Source organism: Ochotona curzoniae, unplaced genomic scaffold, assembly GCF_017591425.1.
Source record: "Ochotona curzoniae isolate NIBS_2020 unplaced genomic scaffold, NIBS_Ocur_1.0 contig_50, whole genome shotgun sequence".
Taxonomy (NCBI): Eukaryota; Metazoa; Chordata; class Mammalia; order Lagomorpha; family Ochotonidae; genus Ochotona; species Ochotona curzoniae.
The window spans coordinates 239,251-265,918 of record NW_024466446.1 but is presented as its reverse complement, the minus strand read 5'-3'; the positions used below and the strand labels follow the sequence as shown (position 1 = coordinate 265,918).

The 26,668-nt window shown below is 39.5% G+C and overlaps 1 protein-coding gene across 1 annotated transcript; it reads right to left on the bottom strand.

Annotated features, from left to right (window-relative positions):
- Positions 1-251: 251 nt before the first annotated feature.
- On the bottom strand, positions 252-20,857 carry LOC121162024 (14-3-3 protein beta/alpha). Its single transcript, XM_040988765.1, has 3 exons — positions 20,852-20,857; positions 6,889-6,895; positions 252-2,770 (listed from the first exon to the last, which is right to left on the bottom strand). Exon 3 carries the CDS (start codon positions 2,758-2,760, stop codon positions 2,026-2,028), a length of 735 nt encoding a protein of 244 aa, XP_040844699.1. The 5' UTR covers positions 2,761-2,770; positions 6,889-6,895; positions 20,852-20,857; the 3' UTR covers positions 252-2,025.
- Positions 20,858-26,668: the final 5,811 nt, after the last annotated feature.

Sequence of the window (26,668 nt, the reverse complement as noted above, 5' to 3'; positions counted from 1 at the left end):
TTGGGATCCTGTGACTGCATGGGAAACCTTAAAGAGGCTCCAGACGCCTGGCTTCAAATTTGCGCAGCCCTGGTGGTTGTGGCCACTTGAATCAATGGGTAGAAGATCTTCCTCCCTGTCTTTCCTCCTTTCTGTAGATCTGACTTTCCAACAAAACAAATAAATATTTTTTTAAAGTGTAACCCAGTAGTAATAATTTTTTTTTTTTTTTTTTTTTTTTAACTGATAAAATTTTTTATTTCACTTTTGAATTTTTACACTTTTCCTGATTATTCCATGTGAGGTGAAACTAGAACTGTTTAAGAGACAAACACAAATCTAGTACATCAATAATTGGGGAGTTTTCTTTTTTCTTTTTGCTATACTATTTTCACAACCACAGGTGTGCTTGCTAGGCAATATAACCATCACAGAAGCAAACATTAGGCAGAATACTGGTAAGGAAAAAAAAAATCAAAGCAAGAAAGAGCTACCAGATATACAGACAGGCTTGGTTCCACATTCACTACTGCATTTTCAAGCGCCAAAGTATTAACTGCACATTTTTGTTCAGCTGGAAAGGAGAGAAATTTTTTTTTTTTTTTGGTTTGTTTTAATCAGTGCATGAGTTTCTTTTCTGATTCCAGCAGATGGACAAACAGAAGGACCTAGAGCTATGTGGAATGTCACAGGTGGATGGGGGGTGCTGTGAGACTGCAGAGCCTGGCTCCTCTGGCCTCCCCAATGCAGCGTCCATGCAACTTCCCTGTACTACCAAGTGGGTCTTTGTTCAAACCTGTCTGAGGACCGAGTCAGAGGTGCAGACAGGAACTACCAAGCGTTATCAGAGCTGGTTGCAATTCGGGGAGAAGTCATGGACACTGAAAAATACTTTGTGGATTCATAGCTTGATATGACTGAGAAATGGAGTCATGCTGGGAATGGAGGAAGACAGGGCTGTGGTGCCGGAAGCTCCTCGGAGCAAGGCTTGGCTCACCATCACCTCTCACCCTCTGCTCATTTGGTATTAAGAAGTGAACAGAAATGAAAAAAAAAAATAGAACTCAGAAAGAATGTAAAAGGAAGCAGAAGGACGGAAGTTAAAGAGGGAGAATAGCAAGGTCAGCAGTCAAGAGAGGTAGGGGAAAGAGTGTTTCGATTTCAACATTTAAGTGAGCCCCCAACTGGGAAGACCCCACGGACTGAGGCCTCTTCCAGGGAAAGGCAATCTCTACAGAACAGTATTCCTAATCGTATCATCCAGGGAACAGGTAAGGCCATCCATAGGATACACGGCTTTTTTTTTCTTCTTATTTAGCTAAGTGGTTACAAGGAAAACAGATTCCACCATTTTTCTAAATGACAAATTGGTAACATATTGCTGTAGAAAAATGGGTTTAGTCATAGGAGTACTGGACCCTCTGCAATGTCACAACCCAGTTATTTGCCACAAAGAATTCCAATTCCAGGCTTTGAGTTTCCTCAGAGGATGACACTGTAGATATTTGTGGTCATGAACTTTTGAGACCAAACCAGTCAAGTGTCTATAAACCCTGAACAGGCAGAATTACTGTGAATTACCATCAAATTTGAATGCCAAATGGTGGGTGTCTCCAGCCAGGTTCTGGCATCACAATAAATTTCTACAACTTTCTGTACAACTTTACAATGGAATTGTGTTTGTGATCATTTTGTATCAGATTCAACTCTCCAAAAAGTTATGCATAATTCAGGTCTATTTTTTTTTCTACCAGTAAGAGTTCTGCTAAATTACAAAGCCCCATAATCACAGTGTTCAGTTTTTAAAAATTAAACACACAGTAATCCTGTCAATGTTAATCAAAATCAAAACTTCAGAATGCCGTGGCATTTATGTGACCGATCTGGATTTTAAGATACAAATATCAGTTGTTTATCCCATAGACCATTTTCGCTAGGCTGAGGCTGTGAAAATCGAAGTCGACGTACGATTTCTTCTTTGATCGCACAAGGGGATGTATGTGGGGGGTAGAGTGACACTGAGCAGATCACACAGCACGACACACACTAGTTCTCTCCCTCCCCAGCATCTCCTTCATCTCCCTGATTTTCCGACGTCCACAGAGTGAGATTGTCCCTGAGCAGCTGCATGATCAGGGTGCTGTCTTTGTATGACTCTTCATTCAGTGTATCCAGCTCGGCAATGGCTTCATCAAATGCCGTTTTTGCCAAGCTGCAAGCCTTTTCAGGAGAGTTGAGGATCTCATAATAAAAGACTGAGAAGTTGAGCGCCAGCCCAAGTCGAATTGGGTGTGTGGGCTGCATTTCCTTCTTACTAATTTCAAATGCCTCCTGGTAAGCCTGCTGGGAGTTCGACACGGTGGTTTGCTTATTATCTCCAGATGCCACCTCAGAAAGATATCTAAAATAATCTCCTTTCATTTTCAAGTAGAACACTTTACTTTCTGGTTGTGTAGCATTGAGAATAAGGTATTTATCCAACAGTTCCAGAACATCATTGCAGATGTCCTGCAGCTCCGCCTCGATCTTTTCACGGTACTCTTTGCCCATCTGCTGCTTCTTCTCGTTCCTCTCAGTCTTCTGTTCAATGCTGGAAATGACTCGCCAGGAAGAACGGCGGGCGCCTACCACGTTCTTGTAGGCAACAGAGAGCAGATTTCTCTCTTCATTGGACAGCTCATGCCCTTGTTCTGTAACCGCCTTCATGGCTGCAGCCATATCATCATAGCGCTCGGCCTGCTCGGCCAGTTTGGCTTTCTGTACCAGCTCACTTTTATCCATGGTAATTCCCGGGGGCTAAGATGCTTCCGAGCGGAGCTCCGCGAGCGGCGACTGCTTCCTTCCCAGGCCTGCGCCTCAGGCGGCGGCAGCAGCAGCAATAGCAGCAGCAAGGGCGGCTGCAGGCACTGCAGAGGCGGCGGCTCCCCGGGCTCCGGAGTCGGCGGCGGCGGCGGCGGCGGAGGCGGTGGCGGCCAGTAGTAATAATTTTTGAAAAGTTCGACTAACTATTCTGTAAGTTCAAAGAAAGAATATTTGTGTCCAGGTCAGAGGGAGATGTCAGAAAGAATATTTGTTTAATGGGAAATATCAATAGTAAGCAATATAAATTGTTGCTCAGATGACAAACTGTTCTCAAAGAAAGCCATTTCCAATTATGACACTCCTCAGATTAATTCAATATTGAAGATATTAAAGCAGAAAAGTTTGCTGACATCTGTAAGTGGCAAATGAACATGACAAGGCTGGCCAATGTCTTACTTTTATTCATTGTTCCATTCCACATTTGTCTTCAAATCCTCTATCTCTAACAGCTGTAAGAAAGTGTGCAACAATTCTGTTACCAAAAATGATGTTGCGGATCCAGGGAAATTTAAGATGGTATCCCGGGGTAACTTTATAAATAGCCTATTCCTTTCAATTCTTGAAATATTTAATATTCAGACAAACTCAGTTTAGCCGGGCACAAGTCATACCAGCCAAATAATTCAAATAAGAGCTCAGCGTGTGGAAAATGCATTTGAGAGACATGTTGTCAGATGCTCTGCTTGTGGATTTATCAGCCCTATGCAACACAATAGACCATCTAGACCTCTGTGCCAAATTCTCTGCTATGATAAATGACAACCATTTACCAGTGTTCACCTGAAGAGATTTTTTAAACCAAAAATAGGGCAATAACTTGTGCACCAGTGAAGGAAAAAATGTAACAATCTCTAGTATCTATCATTAGTTTGTTTTTTTCAATCTCTCTTTCTTTACTTTTTTGTGTCCTTAATTTGAAACAGCAGCATATTCAGAGCAGAATTTCAAGTTTATTTTCATAGATTTGCACTATCAGGAAGCAACTTTGCTACTGAACCAACAAATTAATGCCATAATAATTCTGTATTGAATGCTGAGACAAAAACATACACTGGGGGTCATAGCATAGTGTGGACACGGCTCACACCATGCAATGCCATCATCCCGCTTGGATGCAGGTTCAAGTCCTGATGCTTCACTTGCAATCTGCTTCCTTGGGCTTCTCACCCAGGGGACACACAAGAACCTCCTGGCTCCTGGATTTGCCTTCACACAATCCTAGCTGCTGTGGCCATTTAGGGAGTGGACCAGCACATGGAAAGTCTTTATCTGCCTCTAACTCTACCATTCAAATTATTATTTTTTAAATCTACCTTGTAAGATTAAAACACAATTAGGGGTCACTGAATGGAGTCATCGGCTGGTCAGGGGGAAGCCGAGCCTCTGAGAGGCCCCTCTGCTGATCCTGCAGTGTCCTGTTTCCTAAGTCATCAAATGCTGTTTGGTAAAAGGTTTTCAGCCACTTAAAGAGATGAATTATTTTTTAAAAAGATTTATTTTATTTTGGTTGGAAAGTCAGATATATAGAGAGAAGAGACAGGGAGGAATGTCTTCTGTCCAATGATTCACTCCCCAAGCAGTTGCAACAACTGGAGCTAAGCCAGTCCAAAACCAGGAGCCCAGAGCCTCCTCCAGGTGTCCCAAGTGGGTTCAGGGTCCCAAAGCTTTGGGGCTCAAGCAGAGAGTTGGATGGGATGTGGGGCAACTGGAAAATGAACTAGTGACCATATGGGATCCCAGAGTGTGCAAGGCAAGGACTTTAACCACTAGGGTACTGCGCTAGGCCCAAAAAGATGAATTCTTAAGACAGAAGCAGAAATCTAGCCTCTCAGGAGATACTTTGGTTTATTTCTCTGGACACAGAGGATGCCTTCAAAGTGTAATAAGAAACTGTCAAGAAAACGCCCAGGGTATTATAATCTTTAAAATAGCCTTTATTGCTCTACCCATCAGAAAACAATCCTAAATGTCACAGTTAAGTAATACTAGTTCAGTTGTGACAAAGACATTTTCTAGTGGTGACAGGAAAACAGCATGAACATTTGTGTAGAAACTAAGATGTTGCTTAGCACACCTCTTCATATCAGCATGTCCAGGTTGAAGTTCCAGCTCTGCTGTGAATTCTGCCCTTCTTCTAACGCGGATTTTGACTCCAAGGATTGGGGTCCTGTCACTCTGTGGGAGGCCTTGCTCGCATTGGAAGGCCCAGCTTCAGCCACGGCTCGATCCAGCCACGGCCGGCATTTGAACAGTGAGCCAGCAGGTGTGAACATGCTGTCTCTTTCTCTTGTTGTCTCAAATGAATTAATTCAATATTTTTAAAATAAATAAAACCAAAGATTTGCTTCAGTCTTATCAGTTCAATCATACTTCCAACTAATAGACTACAACAATAAACCTTTCATAATCAAATTAATTATTGAAGAGCTATGTTTTTAAAATATGGTTTTAATTTGTTCTTATTTGCAAGGTTGAATGAGACAGAGAGATACAGAGTCAAAGAGAGAAAGCCTGGCTTCCAAGTGTTCACAATGTCCAGAGCTGGGTCGAGGCCTAAGCCATAGTTTATGAATCAGGACTGCAATTCAGATGTTCCATGTGATGCCTGAGCCATCAACACCGCCTACCACCTACCAGGACCACCATTCCAGTGCCCCGTCCCAGCCCCTGCAGCTGCACTGGTAGGAAGAGGAGGCAGAATTCCGAGGAGGGAATTGATCCTAAACACTCCCAAGCTGATGTGACTAACCTCGTCAACGGGCCAAACGCTGTCCTCGGATTTTACACTTTTAGACCAATTTAGAAATGCAATATAAAGTTTTTCTTTATATCACACAATCTGGTCTCAGTAGACTTACAACTTTTCTGGCAGGGAGGTATTTACACATTGTCTTGTACGTGTAATTGTACTATATGAAATACTGTGAGGGTTCAGAAAGCAAAGTATCCAGAAGTTTTCTGAAAAGAAATGGATATAGCGATTGTTGGGGAGAAGTGAAGTATTTGCTGTATAGAGGCTAAAACATGATTTCTCATTTGTCCAACTAATAGCCATGTACTGCAAAGTATTTCTTATTGCACTTACAGTTAATTTTAGACAAACATAAGACAAGAAAAATGCAAATTGAAATAACCCATGAGATTTTAGGAGCTGGTGTGTTTTCTCCAGCTACCATTTTTAGTAGCAACCTTGGGGACAGGGCGTTTGATTTTTTTAGCTGTGTAGTTATAACCTAGAGCAAGTTCCCTGATCCACATCAGCTCTAATAAATGGATAAAATAGATGCAAACTGTGTTAAGTTACGAGATAGGCTAGCTTAGCCTTACAAAGAGAGCCTGAATCATTTGAAACGACTGGAATGAATCACTTCACAAATGCAGTGTTTAGGGAACATGGGTTTATTTTCTGTAGCATAATTTATGTCTCAGTCCCCAACATCATGCTAGACAGTCTTTCCTGACTGTCCACACCCTTGCTCTCACCGGTCTTCCCATTTTATCACCATTGAAGGCTTTTGTCCAATTCTTGGGCTTTGTAGAGTCAGAGGAAACCTCCAGTCACTCAGTCACAGTGTCTGAATCCTTTCAGAAATAGGTGTCTTCTTACAACCCCTTCCTTTGTGTTTTGGCCACACGTGGATCTTCCTGCTAGAAGGAGGAATCTTTGAATCCTTGAATTTGAATCTTTGACAGGGTAGATTTTCTTTCTGGTATGGATCGTCACAGAAAAAAAAAAAAGATGCCATTCTCATAAATGTGTATGTTTGCTCACTCCTCCTTTCTCTACTCAGCTTGAGAGAACTTACTTTTGCTCAAGGAAAAAAAAAATCGCCTCCTTTTCATGACTTTGTCAGGCATTTTCCCCTTCCTCAAATCCTCTCCATAATCCACCAAGGTGCTGAAGATTTTGTCTGCAAAAAATCCAGGCATCTTGTTGAATTCAGGGAACAGGGAAGGGTAGAAATAGCAGCTGTGGAGGTGAGGGCATACACGAGTAATTCTACAAATGATTTGCTACTGCACAGTTCATGATCCCTCCCTTTTTTCTTGCTTACTATGTTCAACACATACGTGACACAGATTTTTTTAGTTGCCTGACTCCTTCGTCTCTTTCATCTGCTTGAAACCTAGCCAACATAATGACCTTACCGTTCCATATATGTAACTTTTGAAAACGATATCCACTTTTCCTGTCATCTCTTACTCCTCATTCCTAACATATCATATTCTAAGACCCCAATTGAAGAGGGCGTTATCCCCAGAAGATCTCTCGACCAGAAGAAATAGCCCATTTTGAACAGTTGTATAACCTTGAGAACTTTGCTTCTCAATGGCTGATTTGTAGTAGATGGTTAATGAATACCCCATAGCATCAAATAAACAGGATCTTATGGTTTGGCAAGTTCATAGATGATGTGTGCATTCAGTAAATAATGGTCTGGAATATAATGCTATTAAGAAAGCAGATCCATATACATCATAGTATTTATTTCTTTATTATAATATGGTGGTACCATCTGAACTTCCTTTCACATGTTTTGTGCTGCCTGGCTATCCTTCTCTGTCTGTATTATCCAATTTAACATTAAAAGCTGTAAGGGGTTGCTTATTGAATAAATGGGTCAATAAGTGAAAGTTAACAGGAGGATTTCTGTAGCTTAGCTTTGTGACACGAAATAGCAGAATCTGGGTGTCTATCAATTTTATTGTCCCTTTGAAATATGCTCTTGCCCAAAACATGACTGACCACCAAAATAGTGACTTCTTCCACCCACTGTACAATCCAGGTCGCCACAAAAGCTGCATGTTTGTGTAAGCTCACTCGTCATATAAAGAAATATTCGAAAGCTTTAAATTCTGCTGTGTGGAACTGGCTATTATGAAGACTCTGAACCTCAAAAACACCTCTTCTTTCTAGGCATACCCTAATATGAGCCCACCAGCCATGCGGAGCTCCACTCCCAAGGTTCTTGGCTGACTTTGCAAGCTCTCCAGCCATCCCCAAGAAGAGCACCCTAACCTCTGAATGGACCCTTCAACTGCTGACTCCAACAGAAGCATAATCATTCATAGGGGAAAAATGACTACAAACCAAGCCCTTTTCCCATCTATTTCGGGACATTGTGGGGAGAATTGTGATTGGGATGGTCAGTTAGCAATGGAGTATTTTTAAAAGTAAGAGGGGCCAAAAACTTTACACCACCAGTGAGCATAAAGCAGACTGCCCAGGCAATCATCAACCATTATCACATTATCAATGCTCTCCTCCAGCCTTCTACAGTTTCATTTTCTTTGATGTGCATGTCACAGTTTTTAATCGACTTTCATCTCTCCTGGTTTTTTCTTTCTTGGAATTCCTGTCATCCCTAGCAACATAGTTTGCCAGTGTTTTAGTCTTTCTTTCAGATTTCTGTTATAATCACAACATCCTCAATTATAAATTCTCTGACCTTCTTCACTAATCCTATTTCTCCTGCCCACTCCAGTCTCCCACTCATACAATCATACGCTAGTCCTAAACCAGCAATAACATATCAACCACAAGCATGCGTTCCAAGCTCTCAATTGTGTGCCAGCCCATTAGTGTCGGCTGCGGATCTCATAGTCTGTTCCTGACTGTTGTCTCTCTTAACTGAGCAGGGTGCAAGCTCTGCAGAAGGAAACTCACCTACTCTCTCTACAGTCACATTTCCAGCAACAGATCCAGAGTGGGTAAAATCTAAGAAAGGATGAATGTACAATTGGGAAGTAACAGCAAAGAAAGGCCTGTGAGCTTCCTGGACAGAGTGCCTTGCACATTTCATGAATGCAATCAACACTTGGATTAACAATGATAACCAATGGTGAGACACTCCTAACCCTCCTTTGCTTCCCTAGCAATTAAATGCAGGAAGGGGATCCGTTTGTTTGTTTGTTTTTGACATTTGCCTCCAAATGATGCCAGTGTCATTAAGTCTATAAGCCCATCATGGACACATGAAAAACTTAGAGATTTTCACAGCTTGTTCTCTGGAAGCACTATTACCTTCTTCTACCCACACTAGCCCAAATGACACAGCATGCCACTTTTAATCCATGCCCAAGGTTAAATGTCAGTTGCACAAAATCACTAACCTGTTATTTAAAACAGTGGAACAGGTGGAACACATGAACCCCTGCCTACAGCAGCCCATCACAAATGCACTGTGTACCTTCCCAAAATGGGATGGCTTGAGTCTTTGCCCCTGTGAACTGAACCCACCGAGTGACAAATCAGAGTTGACATTCAAAACTGGCTAACTCACTGGCTTTATAGCAGCCAGCACCACAGTGCACATAAAAAATAAATAAATAACTTTCCTCAGACATTACATCCAGTAAAATTCAGAGTTCTTTTCTGGAAAGAAAGAAAACAACAACAGAAAAAAATTAACCTAGTTGTATAGAGAGCAGTACAGGACTCATGGCCAGCCTGCAGAAGGACTGCTTTAGGGCTCCCTCAGGAGTATGCCTCTCATTGAGGGCGCATGCTGGGAGCCCAAGACACTGCTTCTCTGGCTACATTTGGCAGACAAATACACTTTCTTTCTGCTCTACTCATCTTATTCCATCTCCCCTGTGAGGTGAAACAATCGGGACAAAGGAGATTGCTGTACAGGGTGTTTATTTAATTATCGCTTTCTCAATAATTCATAAGGAAGATACTCTTTGTTATCAATGGATTGCACCATTTAAAAATGTACTTATTTAAAAGGCACACACACACAAACACACACACACACACACACACACACACACACACGCCACGCATCCCACACAGGTGGGGAGATGAGTAAAACAGGCTCCTTTCTAGTTGTAAGTACTCCAGTTGTGCTGGTCAGGGGCCCGAGCCCTCAGCCAAGAATGCAACTCAGTCCCCTACTTGAGTGGCAAACATGCTGTAACTTTATCTATTACCACTGCTATTTGGAGGGAATCTTGACTCAGAATCCAGATATGGGACTGAAACCCTGGCATCCTGATATGAGACACAAACATCCTAACTATTGTCTTAACTAGTAAACTAAACACCCACCCAATTAAATTTTTTTTTTCACTTGCCTTTTCAGTGGGATTGTCACACATTCCACTTTTAAAGACCATAGAGCTGCGGATTCTGATTCTCATCTTGACTCGGCAGAAATGGATGTACCTAACTCCAGCTGATCCACTCGAGTCTTTGTAGTCATCCCACACATATCCTTTCCTCAATCCCATTGCTCATGCCATACCTGGCTGCTTTCCTCTCCACTCCACTCAGGTCCTGTCAGCTCCCGAGTTCACACAGGCACTGTGACCCAGCATACATACACATCACTCATCCCTGTGGCTGATCTAGCACGTTTATCTTTTTTCATCTCATGGTGCCATACTGTGCGTCAGCTTTTAACTCAGCCAACTAAGTGTGTTTTCCATCATTCCAATAACCTAGTATGTTAATTAGGGTTCTCAGAGAGGCAGCAAAATCTCCATAGAGAGAGAGGGTGACAGAGGGAGATACAAGTAGAGTAGCAATAAATACAGATACAGATCACTTTCAAGACTGCAAAACATTAGAATCACACATATTATTTTAAAATTATCTGTAAGTATTTGAGATTGTTTGCAGAAATCAGCCTAGAAAATTGACTCAGCTAAAAAAGAATTGTGTTATATTAGTTTAAATATGTGTTAGCATTATGTTTTGTACCTTATCAGGATTATTACCTTTTTCGAAAGGAGCTGAGAATACACAATTGCATTTATGCCAAAGCGAGTTGTTAAAATATCATACAAATAGTAAGATTGAATAAATAAAATGGTTCCATATCCCACTTGAGAATGTTTACCCTCCGTCTCATCCATTCTGTTCTCTTACTCAGATTTCAGTGTAAGTGGTTATTCTTCCTGCTCAATCTCTGAGCCTCGTCTGTAAATTAGTACTACTGAGAATATACAGCACCCAAGGATCCTGTGAGATTCCGGGAACACACTGTGCCCAGAAAGGACTTTGGACCTAGTGTATGGCTTTGCACATACACACCGAGTGCATAGTGGGGTAATTATCACCAAGGGAATGATATTGAATATACATTTGAAATGTGGTTGTATGTCAAGCAACTTGCATGTATAACCTCATGTAAATAGGTTCAGCGAGCTGGAATGCCTCCATCCCATGTTTCCCTCCCAGGGAATGGGCATCTGTCTCTAAGCCAATCCCTCCTTCCAGTCGAGCTTCCTGACAATGTACATCCTGGAAGGCAGTGGTGGCGGCTCAAGCACTTCAGTCTCTGCAACTCACATGGGACATGTGGATGGATTTTCCACTTGTAGCTGTGCTGGGCATTTGAGGAGTGAACTAAGCAATCAAACATCTCAATTTCTCTCTCCCTATGATCTCTGTATTTGTTGCTCTGCACTTTGAATAAATAAAAGCAATTTTTAAAAGGTCATGTTTAATATATCAGGGTAATTATGCATACTCTAAAGAATTCTTCATCTTAAATACAGTCTGCTTGATATGGCTGGGCCTTCCTTTAATTTATCACATGAAGCAATAATAGAGAAAGTGAAATCCGTATAACACACAATTTGGCTTGTTCCAGATGTAACAAGCACATTAACATTTTGTTCCAATAACAAACTAAGAGCAAAGCAAAATAAATTGCCAGAAAAATAAGCTAGACTGAAGGATTGCAAATAAGGCCACTGATAATCTAGCTGATTATGCAGTAAAGTGGGTTTTCACCACTGCGAACACATCGCTAAAGTGATAATTCCTCCGCATATTCCCCAAATCTAACTCACCTGCACCTTATGTAGGCTCAGTAACTTAAACAATAAAAATTTTAAAAAACCAAGACCTTGTGTTTTATTGAGGAAATCGCTTCAGCAATCCCTGCTAGCAGTTGTGCAGTCTTAGTAAAGAGAGCCGTTCTGCTGACAGCTCATTCTGTAGAAGCAGGCAGACACCGAGTGAAGATTTAGTGCCTTCCCTAGTCTGCTGACAGACTGGAGGTGTAGCTCCAACATTTACCATATAGCATGTAGCTACTTATGCTTACATTGGTTGTTCTATAAAATAGTGCCAGAATTATCTACCCTTGCTTCACTGCTGGTGGTAAATGACACAGCTCTTATAAAATGCTGGGCGACATTAGCACAGCATTTACACTGTTGTTGAGAGTCAATATTATCATACTTGCAAAGACTTCACTGTTAGTTCATTGATTTCCAGTTTCTATTATTTGATTATTTTCTAAGAAGATCAAGTGCTGGTGCATCTTAGCTTGTGAGAACAAATGCCCCACCTCTGTGTGAATGAATCTCAGAAGACTGATTTTCATTCTATTTTGCCCGGTGTTAAATAAAAAGTTTGACCTCGATTATCTGCATATCATCTGCATATTTTAAGCAAAAGTGTTGGCGCTATGTGGACTGCTGTCCTAGATAAATATCTCAGTTCTGCACATCGGGGCATAGCCTCAACATCTCCTCGCTGCACACGGGTCCTCAGTGGTGATGGTGTTCAAACCATCTTCAACCGAAATTAAAATCATCAAAGAATAGGTCTCAGTATGTTCAAGAAAAGCCCAACGGGCCTCCCAAACCTGATGCTTAGATCTAAACCACTCAGCATGTTTGGCAAAATACAACACAGCTATCTGTTTTTGGAATAAGTGCCCTTCTCCATTCTAGTTAATTGAAAACAACTCTAAATTGCCCTCCTGAGCACAAAGAACCAGGGATTAAGATATAGTAGCGGAAAAGTATCGGGGTTTTAAAGACTTATATAAACAACACAGTTGTTTGAGCCAGTGACAAATAAATTCAAGCTCCCCAGGACACACTTGTTTAGGATTTTCCCAATTAGGCATTTTATTTGATCTTCGGGTCTGGGTGAGCCACAATTCTCTAGAATTGAAGAGGAGATTAATGGACCAGAGACAATGGCTAATTCATCTCCAGGGCTTTGTTCATTGCTTGTCTTTGCTAATTTAATACTGTTAGTTCCAAACTTACATAAATCAAAATGAGAATTGGGCTAGAGCAGCCCAGCTCAAGGCTCTGTGCAACCAGAGGGATTCGTCAACGCTTCACCTTTACGCAACCTGTCTTGATTTGAAAATAACTCAACAAGCATAAACAACAGAAAAATACCATTTTGCATATTATCTTAATTAAGTGTGCCCATTGGCGACAGAGAGGGCACAGAACAACTTAGCCTATGTACAAGGAAACTGAAAAAGGAATTTGGAGAACATAGTTTAGGAACCTCATTACTTAGGACACCTGGAAGGAGTAACTACAGTTTGGTTACAGATAAAAGGGAAAGCAGGTTTATAATTTTAGAAAAAGAGATAGGTCTAGTATTTGAAATGGAGCACAGCAGTCTAGAAAATCCTACAGAGCTCTTCAAAAAATTTAAAGAAATCTGATGTATTTGTTGACCAAAAACTGTATTATCTATACTTACAGCCCTCATATTCAGATTTAGGAAATATACTTTGCAAGAACATTTTAAGCAAAAGAGACACCATGCCTTTCTATCTTATGGAAAGAGAATTAAAGGTAACATTTTTATAGTTTCCCAAATCAAAGGCCTTTAGCTAATTCTTTGAACATCAACAAATCGATTAAATAACAGCAAACATGAGCTGAGAGCAAAGAAACAATTCATATAAATTTTTTTTAACTACAGTCCTTCACCATTTTCAAACTGAGTGTAAATTCCAGGCAAATATTTCACAAATATCCTAACTCAGAGCATCATACTTAGAGATATTCTGAGATACATTAGATAAATATATATGTGTATACAGCCTTACATATGCGTGTTTTTTAAGTATGGATATTTCAAGCTCACCAAACTCCTTGAAATATATATATATATTTTATCTACAAGACACTGTTCAAAACAGTATGGAAATATGAGGACATGTGCTTTTATAGATTTTTAAAAATGTATTTGATTTCATTTGATCTGTAAGGCAGAGAGACAAGAGAGAGGGAGAGACAGAGCGAGGCCTGCCCTCTTTTGATTCACTTGCCAGAGGTCCACACAGCCAGGGTCGACCATAAGCTCAGAACTCCATTCTCACTCTATGGAACCTGACAGATAACCTTGTCTGGAAAGACTTCTAGCATTTGTGTAGCTGTCCCAAATTCAGAAGGGAGACACAAGCCTGAGGGACGCACAGCAAGTCTACAGCAAATGCAGTTGGTGTTACTTTGCTCCAGGCCTCTGCTCCGGTCTGGTCTGTATAACTTGGTCTGTTATCCTCTTGTCCCTTTCTTCTTGGCGAATCAGGAGAGAATCCAGGAGTCAAAGCTCCCCATGCCCTGTTCCAGCCCTAGTGTCAGATCTCCACCAAGTATGTAACTTCTCCAAGACTCTCAGCAAGTGGTGATTTGATGATTCCTCTCACTCCTGTTTCCATTTTATAATCTTCAGTTTCAGTAAAGTTCCTGTTTTTAAAATTTCCATTCTCAGGCAACATTCACACTTCATGAAAATAGCCAAGCTTTCCAAGGGCTAATTGAAGCTCTGCAGCTTGTATTACATCTTTTTAGCAAAATGATAAAATTATTTTATTTTGGAAAGAAGCAATGAGAACTTCAAAGTTATCAATTTTCCTTTTATAAAAAGTTTACTTATACTCATTAAAAATACATTTCTATATATGTGTACATATATTTCATCATATGTGAAATAAAAATTACAGTGGCAGTAGCTATAAACTGTAAGGAAAATATGAGCCAATATGAAATCTTCCCTTCCTGGTTTTTATTAAAGATGCATAGCCTCTAAAAATCAAAATGGAAAGCAGAAATATTCAAGCATTTTGAAATGTACTGCATGATTTCAGGATATAAACATTTACTATTTGGAATACTACTAACTGCAGATCAATGTCCTTAAAGACTTTCCTTGCACCATTTCCTTTAGTTCTACAACAACACATTTCTACGTGCTATTGTTTTTTTTTCCACTTTTTACTGATGAGGAAACTGAGAAACAGAAATATAAGATTCATATCCTGAATTTTAACTGAGGCACAACAAAACAGGATTAGGAATTAACATGACATGCTGTCTTACTTATGGCAATGAAATGTAATAGCTGTGCTAGCTATAAATAAAACCAAACGAGCTATGTACAATCAACCCACAAATTGTTACAGACTGAATTTTCAGGTAAACTCTAAAATCCAAGAATTTTATTTCCTGCCTTGAGGTGTCTGGGGAAAAATACAGTTGCTCACGGTGTTATGTTTTCATCAGCAATTCTTTTCTAGTCAAATCTATGTTCTACAATGCTTGAATAAACATTAATATTGTAGAAATTAGCTAAGTTAGCAAGGAAATCATAAAGTTAAAATGTGTTAGTTTTCAGATAATTCAAACAGTTGCATATATCTAATGGGTTCCTGCATCAAAATTATGTTCATATCTGGAGAAAAGTCTGTCTGTATGACTTTGTTTTGTTTGTAAATAACAAGAAAAGGCCGAAAGTTCAATTGACAGTGAGTTGTTCAAAGAATATAAAGCTAGACAGGGCCCATTTCAACTATTTGTTTTTTTACTCTCAATAGAAAATAATTCTTCACCAACTAAACATGTTTCCTAGATGAAAAGAATTGCTAGCACTTCATTATGACCAAAATAACACTATATCTGATTGGGATTCTCAAAAACTCTAAGGTTCAAATTGTCCTATCTATTTTCTTCTTTGTTTTTATATTCTTTCCAAGATATATCCATTAAATTCAAAATGAAACGTTGGCACCTGCTCATTACTGACGGTGGATCAGACATAAACCATCGAGTACTTTACACTCTGCAAGGATATTTATAATTTGGACTCAGAAATGTTGTGCCTTCCTAAGACTAGACAATCGGGAAATGGTCGAGGAACCAACATTGTTTTATATTTAAAGCAAAAATTTTCCTTCAGTTAGGATTCTAATATTCTGTTTTTCATCATAGAATGCCACAGTAGGAACTTCTGCTTCATTTTTTTTTTATCCCTTCTAGTTCTAAAACCTGGGTTCGCAGGAATCGCGGTTTGGAAAATCGAATTTTGGGTAGAATGCATTTATTCATTCAACAGAGACGTGGGATTTGTGTTATGCATGGAGAAAACAAATATTAATGCAGGAAACTGCACATTCCTACTGGGAGAAAGAGAAACATTAGGAAGGAACAAAGGATTGTGTCATGCCAGAAACTAGTCACTGGGAAGAACTTTACCTAGCCCTACTAGAGGGCAAGAAAAGTGAAGCCCACAGAATCCAGAGAGCACCGACGGGACGGGCTGCCTTTCATGGGTCGTGGAGTCTGACTCAGCCTTACTCTGTCCTCCCTCTGAGATCCTCTCCCCTAAAACTCAGAGCAAACAATAGTGACGCATTCATACCACAGCCTAGAACCATCTATCATACCAAAAACATCCCTGATGGGCAGTATAATCACGAAGCAGAATTTTGGAAAGGCCTTCCGATGGTTGCTGGAGGACACCACTCCCCTTCGCCTCTGCTTCTTTGTTTCCCCCCTTTAAGGCTCTTTTTCTACTCACATAGATTTTGGATATTTTCTGTTTATGGAAAGTTTATGAAAAACCAAAAAAAAAATCAAAGAGGAGATTATTATGGCAAGGTATTTTAATATTTTTGTGGCAAAATATCGTGAATTATTATGGTAAAATATTAATGTGATAAAATATCTAATGCATTCATAATGTTTTCACAATATACATATTTCATCAAATTTGAGGGTCTCTCACACGGAGCTCAAAAATAATTTTCCACCAAAATAAGCTTATCTTTGAATTCCGTTTTCCAAGCACATGTTAGTACTCACATATAAATATGAAGGTAGTCACCACTACACAGTAGTCTTACATGACAAAATTAAGACAGTTGTCAATGTATAAGCATAAAGGGACCAGTATAAAAGGATAAAATGCTGAACAGGAGATATGTTTTGGATATTTATCAGAGACTCTAGAGAATTCTACCCCTCCAAATGAAGACAAATGGAAAATTTTTATTTTAGCCAGAAATTGAAGCAATTAGTAAACGTGTGAAACCCATAATCATTTGTTGAGCTGCTTTTAAAAGTGTTGATCATCACATCTAGTAAATTTCACCATGATAATTGAACGCGTTCTTTCACACATGGCAGGAAGACGCACACATGCTCCTTATCGGTGGACAAGGCACATGGACTAAACCGCAGGAGCAAAATTTAACTTGAATGCATCTATAAGAACATCACTTTACTCATAACTGTGCACAGGTAGAATGAGTGAGCCAGGAAATAGCATGCAATTCATTGGAATAACCAAGGAGAACCCAGGCTCTAGTTACATAATAGAGGAGGCCCAAAAATATAGACATGTGTTGTTTAGGGAAAAGTGGAATATGCCAAGGAAACATTCCCTTCCTGTCTCCTACTGACTCCCTGTGGACTAGCTCACCTCCTTTACACAGCCTCTCCTCCTCGCCATTGACAGAGTATCTCCTTGCATCTTCATTCGTTTCTACCACCAAACCGAGACATGCTGTCAACTCCTTCGTACCCTACTCTTATTTTTTCACATCTAAGAAAAAATAGCCATAACAAAACTATGTGTTGCATTTGTTATAGTGTTGCCAGTTCTTAAAGCTGTCTATGAGTCACCTCGGTAGCACATTAGATCGATGGTTATTAACATTTTAGCAGTTGGCAGGCTGACACCTTGTGACTTGATCATAAAGTTATAGTGTAAAAATACTGACCATATACATGGGTTTTCCAAAGACATGCTCATTGTATGTCTATTTCTTCTGTGTAATTATTAATTCTGCAGAAGTAATCATTCTGTAGGATTAGTTTTGTACTGGTATACTATTTATCTCCCAAAGTGTATTGATTTAGATAAGTTGCACAGTGACAATATCAATAGGGATATTATAAAATGATATCCTCAAAGCAAATCAGTGTTTCAAGGGAATAGCACTGAATTATAATCAGTGCGTCTACATTGCTCTATATACTGTTTATTAGCTACTATCATAATATAAAGAGATTAATTTCAAATCTTGATGTGATATCTTGTAAATTATGTATGTAGAATAACATTTCCCTCTCATTTGGAACCATAAAAAAATGTTCCCAGAAATTTGAGAGACTAGCACTATCAGAATTCTTAGCAGGATTTCGACCTGTATCAAGACAGTCTGATTCATTTTGTTTTACAGGATTGCATTGCTGTATATACGCACTGGTTATTGCATTGTTATTTATACGCATTGGAGTATCGCATTGCTGTACATGCGCATTGGGGTATTGTGTTGCTGTGTATATGCATTGAAATATCACAGTGCTGTATATATGAAGTGGAGTATCGCAGTGCTGTACATACGCAAAGGCTTAGTTCCTCTCCCTCTCAGATATTCTCAAGATGTCTTTGTTTCTTTAAAGGGGCATGTATGGCTTCTTTATCTTAGTATGGGTTTCTAAAGCAGGCTCTTATCTCCATGGCACTCCATTTCACTGGACTGGCTGGAGCAGACAAGAATATCAAGCAAATAACCATGGAAGAAAGCATTATAGCTCATCCTGCTAACACCCTCTGTATATAAGCTGCATGTGCTTTTTGCCTTAATAACTTCATTTTTTTTAAAATTTTGCACTGAAGTAATTATTAAGATTTTTTGCTGTTCAGGTAAGATTTCCCTTGAAAACTGAGATCATACCAATACAATATTTTTTGTTTACATCACGGGAAGCATAAGATGAAATATTGCTAAATACACTCTTAAAGGAGTAAACCTATCCACTCTCTCTACTGTATATCTGTTCTCTGCAAAAAACTAATACAAATTTTTGAGGAAACTAAAAACATAATAAAAAATTGATACATGAAAGTCGTCTTACCCACAGCTTACAAAAGCAGTCATCAAGGCCAATGCAGCAAGTGCATTAGAAGATCATTTCATCAAACAGAAAATCATGCAATTTAAGTTATACAGGGTCAAACTTGTGTTGAAGTTCACCCGGAGGAATCTCTGGACCAAACGTAAATGGTAAAAGTAAGCTAGATTTCTTCTAAAATACACACTAAGAAAAGAGTAAAACCAACAGAAGTGCGGCTGAAGACTCTCGTCATGGGGGGAGGGTAACATTTATTTCTGGATAAATACATCATGCTCTTTGAATTTGGTTCTACTAAGTATTTATGTAGATGGAAAAAGACAACCAACTCCATGTCCCTCTTCACCACTTCAAGAAATAACTACTGCAGGGAAGAAGCAATTACAGTCAAATTGCTTGCACCTTACACCCCAGGAGATCTAGAAGGATGGACAATCCCATACATTGAGTGTCTACAGCTGTAACACTGGGGGAGAGACCAGAGGCAGAGCTGTGTGAGATGCGTTTTACAGCAGAGAAAGCGGAAAGGCCTCTAAGTAAAGAAAAGAAGATGCCCGGAGGAAAGTGAGAGTCCTTATGGAACAACAGGATCGCATTTTAAATAACCACAATTGTGTCTTTGAAGCAAGCTGAAAAAGAAGTGTGAGGTGGAAGTTATTAGCACGTGCAGGTGTTCCAGATGGACTCAGCCTTACGGTTCAGAAGAGGCCCGCTGTGTAATAAACAGTGTGCAAATACGTCAGTCCAGTACCTAGTTTCAGAGCAGAATTGTCTCCAAGCAAATGAGCAGTGCTTTAAGAACCCTATATCACAATTACCAAGTTAGGATTCCTGGTTTAAGAAGTTAGGCAGCAATTTAAAACCTTCAAAAGGAAATCATAAATATGTGCTCTTCACATGATTATACTGATGATTTAATTAGTGTACAGGAGTGCCTGGTTCCTTGTTGTGCAACATAGCAGGGTTTGCGTTCTTTGTCTCAGTTCCATTCTTCTGTCCTTATCTCTTCAAGAACTGATTTTTGTCATCTGCAAATATGAGGCAGATAACACCCAGGCAACATCAGGCACTCAGATGATGACCCATGTCTGTGCCACTGGGCATGCAGGCCAGAAACGAGTGATTCCTGGCCGGTGTTCTTGCTGATGTCCATGTTCAGACACATCATCAGTGGGGAGAAGCAGATCCCGACACAAGAGGAACTCTTTCCATGACACATTTTTTCCCAGTATGAGTCACTTTTGATTGGGCAGACATTTTTCTCCACTAAGGTTGAACACACCCTCCAGTGTTACGTTGTAGTTGTTGGGAATGTCTATATGCAGATGCTTCGTGAGTAAATCCCAAGCCAGCCGTGAGCTGATGTACCTTGCCCTTTAATTGATTTGCAGAGAGAGAGCACTGCCCAGGGAGTCATGAAGCACACACTCCTGTTGAGCCAACCTCCTTCATCTCCATTACCCTGGATGTGTTATCAGGAAACCTGTCGTGTTCTCGCTCTCTTCGGGGGGTCATTCATCTGGGTGGAGATGCTGTGGTTTTATAGAAAACCCAGCTGGGGGTTTTCATGGTCATGCCTCTTACCATCGCAGACTCAGAAGCAAAATCTCGTGCAACTAATATAAGTCAGCATCATAAATTCCAGCACAATCCTATTTAACATGAAAGTATATTCAACAGGATATGCTTTTTAAATACAGCACTTTATCTCCCCTGTTCTGTTTGTCAACACTGTTTTTGATGCCCCAGATAATTCACTCAAGAGCAAACACTATCAGTACCTGTGGTTTTTCTGTACCACCTCAGGGGGGCTTCAAACCTCGCCAGCTCAGATCTCAGCACTTCAAAGAGCTTCCCCTGAAGCTGTAGTTACAGCCTGAGCTAAAAAACAAGGCCCTGCTTATGCACACTTTCACACACCTTTTCGCCAAATTAAAATCCTCGCTGTACCAAAATAACAACCCTGTCTGAACAAGCGTGCGACGTTGGGGAGTGGCTGCCATGCATTCTAACTTTTTTTTTTTTTAATCACAGCCACAAGCCAAGTGAATAATGACTGAAGTGGACTTTTGCCAGATCCTGTAGCCAATACTTTTCTCCAGATAGGATAGATCGCCACCTCATGGCGGGAAATTAAAGTGAAGATAGAATAGGGGAGGCATAATGATAGGCCAACTTTTTTTTTTTTTCCTTAAGGGTTCCTAACTTTCCCTTCCCTCAGGCGCACCTGCATGCAAAGGAAGCCCAATCGTCTTCCAGCTGCGTTCCTTGAGGGTCTGTGAAAGTTTAAACGTAGTTAATGACTTACCTCACAAGAGCTGCTGAGACAAAGGAACTGCCAAAGAAAAGCTGAATCGTAACTTTGGATATTCCCTTTAGGCACTGTATTAAATTTCACTCTGAGAGGGAAAAACAGATATATCAACGATTCAGATTCATCAGTAACTATCATGATCACAAAACAATTTAAAACAGTGAGAGGAGGACAATGAGGAATTCTGGGAGCGTTTCAGTGGGAAAGTCTCACGGGAGCTGGGTTGCTTGATTATCTTACTTCAAATAATCTATCAACTTTATTGTAGGCATTTGTGTGGCTACGCCCCCCTAAAATGCATGAATTAGTACACCACAAAAGTTGAGGATGTCAGAAGATCTATCCAACAGCTAGTCCGTGCTGGCTGCAGCTTCCTGTGCTCCTCAATACCAGCTGTGAATTTCAGCTCCCGTGTAGACGGGACACCATATTCGCGGATTCAGACCACTACACGCAGAAACCTTCAGGTGAAAAGATTTCTACCCTGAGCAGGCCTTCTTCCTGTAACCAAGCTTGAAATCAGACAAGGTCACAACTGCTGACACGGATTCACATTGTTATCAGGTGCGGCATTCAGGACGTCTTGTAGGTAAAACCCCAGCGCCCCCACAGATTCTGGCATCCCAGAACGCACAGAGATCCTAGAAACAACGCTCCGTGGACAGTGACAATGGCTGCTGTTCATCTGCTGCTTTTCCCTTTGCTGCGTTCCCAATTCCTGAAGCATGGGGAATCCAGCTCTTTTACTGCATTGTATTATCTACTATGCATGGGAGAAAATCGTGAATCTTTGGGAAGAGGTTTGGAGAATCAGAGTGCATTCAATATATAAATGGTCACTGATTGATATCTACCTGATACATCACTTTATAAAAGTGCAAAAAAAAAAAAAAAAAACCTTTTCATTGGATCCAGGATGTTGTGTAATTAAAACTTATCTGGAGCTTTTCCAACACACATTCTCTAAGCCTCCTGCCAAACTGCTCAGATTCTCCGTCTCTTCCACCGCACAGCTTTCCTCACCACTCACAGGAACACCAACTTCTGCTTTGCCTTTTTGCAGGAAAGCATAGCAACCACTCCACGCTGAGCACACACCAGCTTCACAGAATAATCCTTTTCCAGGATTCTCAGGGGAACAAGAGCCTTTATTTTATATGAACAATTAGCTTTACTAGCCAGCCATTGTGTTCCATTTAAAGGGGCCACTAGAGTATGTGACACTTACAGGCCCCTAATAGTGACAGATATTAACAAATTGGTGATGAACGAGGAGCATGATGAAATGACACAGGAGTTATTATGAGAATAATAGCTAACAGATATATAATCAAATAGACATAATGAAATGGATGTTATATATTATGCTGTGAAACTACAATTTTAATTTCATTCATTAGAAGAACTAAATAATGTAGGTTAAGCAACATTGACCAAGCAGTTTGAATGATTTCATTGAACATCTGTGCCTCAAGAGTAATACAAAAAACTGACAGTGATTAACTGCCAGATACAGGGCAAAATTAGTTCTTCAAAATTATCAACAGGATAAATATTTTCATCTTGACAAACTGCAGTAATTACTAAAATATAGATCAGTGGACTGCCTATTACACACACACACAAACATTGAGGTAGATTAAATAGTCATATAAGATTTTCTTTCAAAAGCAAAGTAAACACGGGGAGACATAGCTGAGCCTCCTGTCTTTCGTATTAACCCTTATTAACATTTCCATGTTAACTTTATTTCTAAGCTTTTATACTGTACAAGCCTCATTCATGTTTTGGCATTTAAATTCAGGGTAAGTTCCACAGTGACAATATACTTATTATGCCATGTATGTCATTCACTCAGCCTTCTTAAAAGAACAATAATTCCAGCTTGCGATGAAATCCAGCCCAGAAAATACTGTCATGGTTTACCCAAAAATTGCTTCATATACTTTAAGTTTTGGTTATAAACACTATGGAAATGTCAGGAAAGGTTATATTTCTTTTATATCTACTTCCAAAATCCACATATTGCTCATATTCTAGTTAATACATTAGAAGGCATTGTCTAACAGTTTGCATGTTTTTGATATGTATAATAAAAATAATATATCATAGCTTTTAGAAGTATCAAGTTTAGAAAATGAAGGCTGTGAAATAGCAGAGTGAAACTTCTATCCACTGTGACAACCTAGTATCAAGCACATCAAGCGGCAGTCCTGGTCCCAGCTGCTCTTGTTATCTAGCCACTTGCTAACTTAACTAACTTGCTAACTTACTTAGTCACTTGCTAACCTACCTGGAGAAGCAGATAGTCACCCACGTGCTTGAAACCCTGCCACGCTGGATTCAGTGTGGCCCCCAGCCCCATGCTAGCCGTGGAAAATATCTGGAGAGTTACAAATGTATAGAAGATTCTCTCTCCCACACTCCATCTCTCTCCCCTCCTCTCCTCTTTTGCTGTGCCACTCTGCCTTTCAAATACATGAATTAAAGTTTAAAAATGAAAAACACAAGAAAACGGAAATAATCTCTAGAAATAATTTGAGAAAGTGTGTGCTAAGACCCAGAGCTGGGATGCAACAGTTCCACACACTCATCCCTAGCTCTTGAATGTACTTACGGCTCTGCCATGGGAGCACTCACTCCGAGATGTTTTGCTATACAACACCAGAGGTCCATTTTGCTGAACACATTACAAACTGTCTCCTAGGACACAAAATAAATTTGTTTTAAAAAAATGCAAGAATAATTAAAATTACAATGAGAAGTTCTGATACTCAAATAATTTGAGTAATTCATGTACTACATCATGATGTTTCCTTAATTTTAGGAAACATTTTGCATAGTCCTAGATGAAGAAATGCTCAATAGAAAAAAACACTAATATGTTTTATCTAGTAGCTTAAATCTGTGAATATCCTAAGATAAAAATCTAGTGAGATAATAGCTCAGTCAATTATAGATTAGACACAGCGTATTAGATACAAACATAATGTGGCAAATTATTATTCGTGTGGATTATCCATATTAACGTAAATAATTGAAGGTGTTCTATTAAAACAAATCTTAATTTGATTCGGGACAGATTTTGATTCAGGTCTATCTTAATGTAAAGAATTAAAGGCAGTCTATTAAAAACCAGTCTTAATTTGATTCGGGTGTATCAAGAATTCTCATATTTCCCTATCTCAATAATACTAACATTTTTTACTACGTAATTCTTTCTTATTGGGAACTGCCTTTCATGTAATAGGACATTTTTCAGCAACCCTGGCAATTGCTTAATAGATGCCAATAGCATCGCCCTTGGGGGTGACAACATACATTGGCCAAAATGAATTGCTAATTGTGGAGCAAATGATTTCTGGTTGAGAACCACTGCTATGAATGACTCTAACCTTGTTTGGGCTAAAAGATTCACATTTCACTTCAAAAGACAAACTTGCTCTAAAGATCTGCTTGAAGCAAGTAGACTGATTTTCATATTTACATAACTCAGACTAAACTGGACTGGTAATGAGGCCACAAATTAAACAAGCAGATACATAAATTCCATTTCCCACAAACTTTGTGAAGAAATACAAACATTTACAGAAAGTTGCCTAAAGAGTTAAAAACAAGTTCAATCCAGGAGACAGGAGTTTTATCTGGATTTCCCACGTAGGTACAGGGGCCCAAGAACTTTGGTCACCTTCTGTTGCTTGCCTGATGTGTTAACAGGGAGCTGGATTAAAAGTGGATCCATTGGAACTTGAACAGGTGCCTACGTGAGATGCCAGTACTGTAGGAAGCACATCAATGTGCTGAGCCACAGCACTGCACCCTCTACCGTAATTTCATGCCCTTGCTATGAGCAGGGCTAACGCAGCTAACCAATGAAAACTTATTAAAATTAACATCTAAGTTTTGTTCTGAAAAGAACCTGTTCTGCATTCCGTTGCTTATTTCCATTCATCCCCCAGATATGATTCCATATGAAAGTGTCCAGTGCTCAATGTCCCACCCCCGAGAAAAGGTAACTTTACCACTCTTTTAATAACCAATGCTCACTTTTCCATCGACATTATCTTTTAGTTCTGATGTCTTTCTACTTGAGCAACTGAAAGTGTGGCTTCTCATTGTAATTCTTCATATGAGGAGCAAGGAGAGTTTAGGCTTCACTCTTAATATTGATTATTATTGAACTCCTTCCAAGCTCATTGAAACAAGTCTCCTGAAATAGTAGGGCTCTTCAGAGCTTTGATTAACTTTACATCTGCCTTTGATTCTATGGATATGTTTTTTAAGCTCTGTGAGTTTCAGATAAGTCCCCAGTTATTAATATGCTTGCAAAATCTCTATCCATGGTATCATTGTCAGAAGCAAAAAGACAGCAATTTAAATGTAAAAGGGGAAAAATGAGTCCTCTATCTTTTTTTCAACTTTAAACTAGATATTTTTTTATGTTCTTTTTATGGAACTGGATCGTTGCCCACTTTCAAGAATGAAGAAAATAATTACCCTTCTCTTTAATAAGGTCATGCTTTTATTACCATAGATCATGATAAATTTTAGAAGAATTATGAACTTGATAGTTATCAATCAAAAAAGAGACAACGAACATTAATTATAATGATATAGATGCTTATTATTTTAGCAGACCTAAATTATTCTGTAAGAGAAGTGATTAATATTAACTAATTCCATACATTAAGCCACTTTGTTTTTGCCTTTGTCAATAATATGTTGAATTTTACCAATAACATGTTTAGCAATGTCAAAAGGCCACTGGAGGGGCAGGTATCGAAGTATAGCAGTCCAGTTGCGTCTTCGAACACCCTAGCACTACACTGAAACACAGATCTGGATACTGGCCAAATCCTTTGCCAATCCAGAAAGGATGGAATGCAGCTTTCTATGTCTTCTACTCAGTTTCCCTTCATGGATTTGAAATTTGTTAAGGATAAACTATCTTGTTGTCACAATGAAGATATTGGTCTGTGTGCACACAGCAGACAAAATATTTCCAACAACACTAAAACCCCTCATGGTACATATTAGGATCACTCTCGTACTAGCTCCCTCCTTAAATTCTGTTGACCATGCCCTGTTTTCCCTCTGTGTAATTTCGTCATTTCAAGAGTGCTGTACAAATGGGATTATGCATATCGTGTATGCACATAATCTTTTATTTTGATTTTTTTCAATTACCATGATTCTCTGCAGATGTATCAGCTGATTTCACACAACAGTAATGCACACTTCTATGATTGAACAAGATTCCATGGCATGAATGAACCACAGTTGCATTTAAACTTACGCCCATTGAAAAACACGTGACTTATTTCCAGCTTCGTTTATCTGAGTAAATTCCCAGGCATGCAATTGGTGAATCCTATAGTAGTTTTATGTTTAGATGCTTTTTGGAAACTGCCAATTATTTTTCTACAGGGAAATAGCATTTATGTTCCACCCACAATGTGTAAGTGAGCTAGCCGCCTCTCACTTTTGCCACTATTTGTGATTTTAGCCAGGTTGATAGATACAATGTGAGATCTCATTGTGGCTTTGATTGGCATCTTCTTAGTGAGGACTTAAATTGAACATCTTATTGGGTGT

Excerpts from the sequence above, each read along its gene's own strand:
- LOC121162024 (XM_040988765.1), bottom strand. The coding sequence starts at position 2,760 with ATGGATAAAAGTGAGCTGGTACAGAAAGCCAAACTGGCCGAGCAGGCC.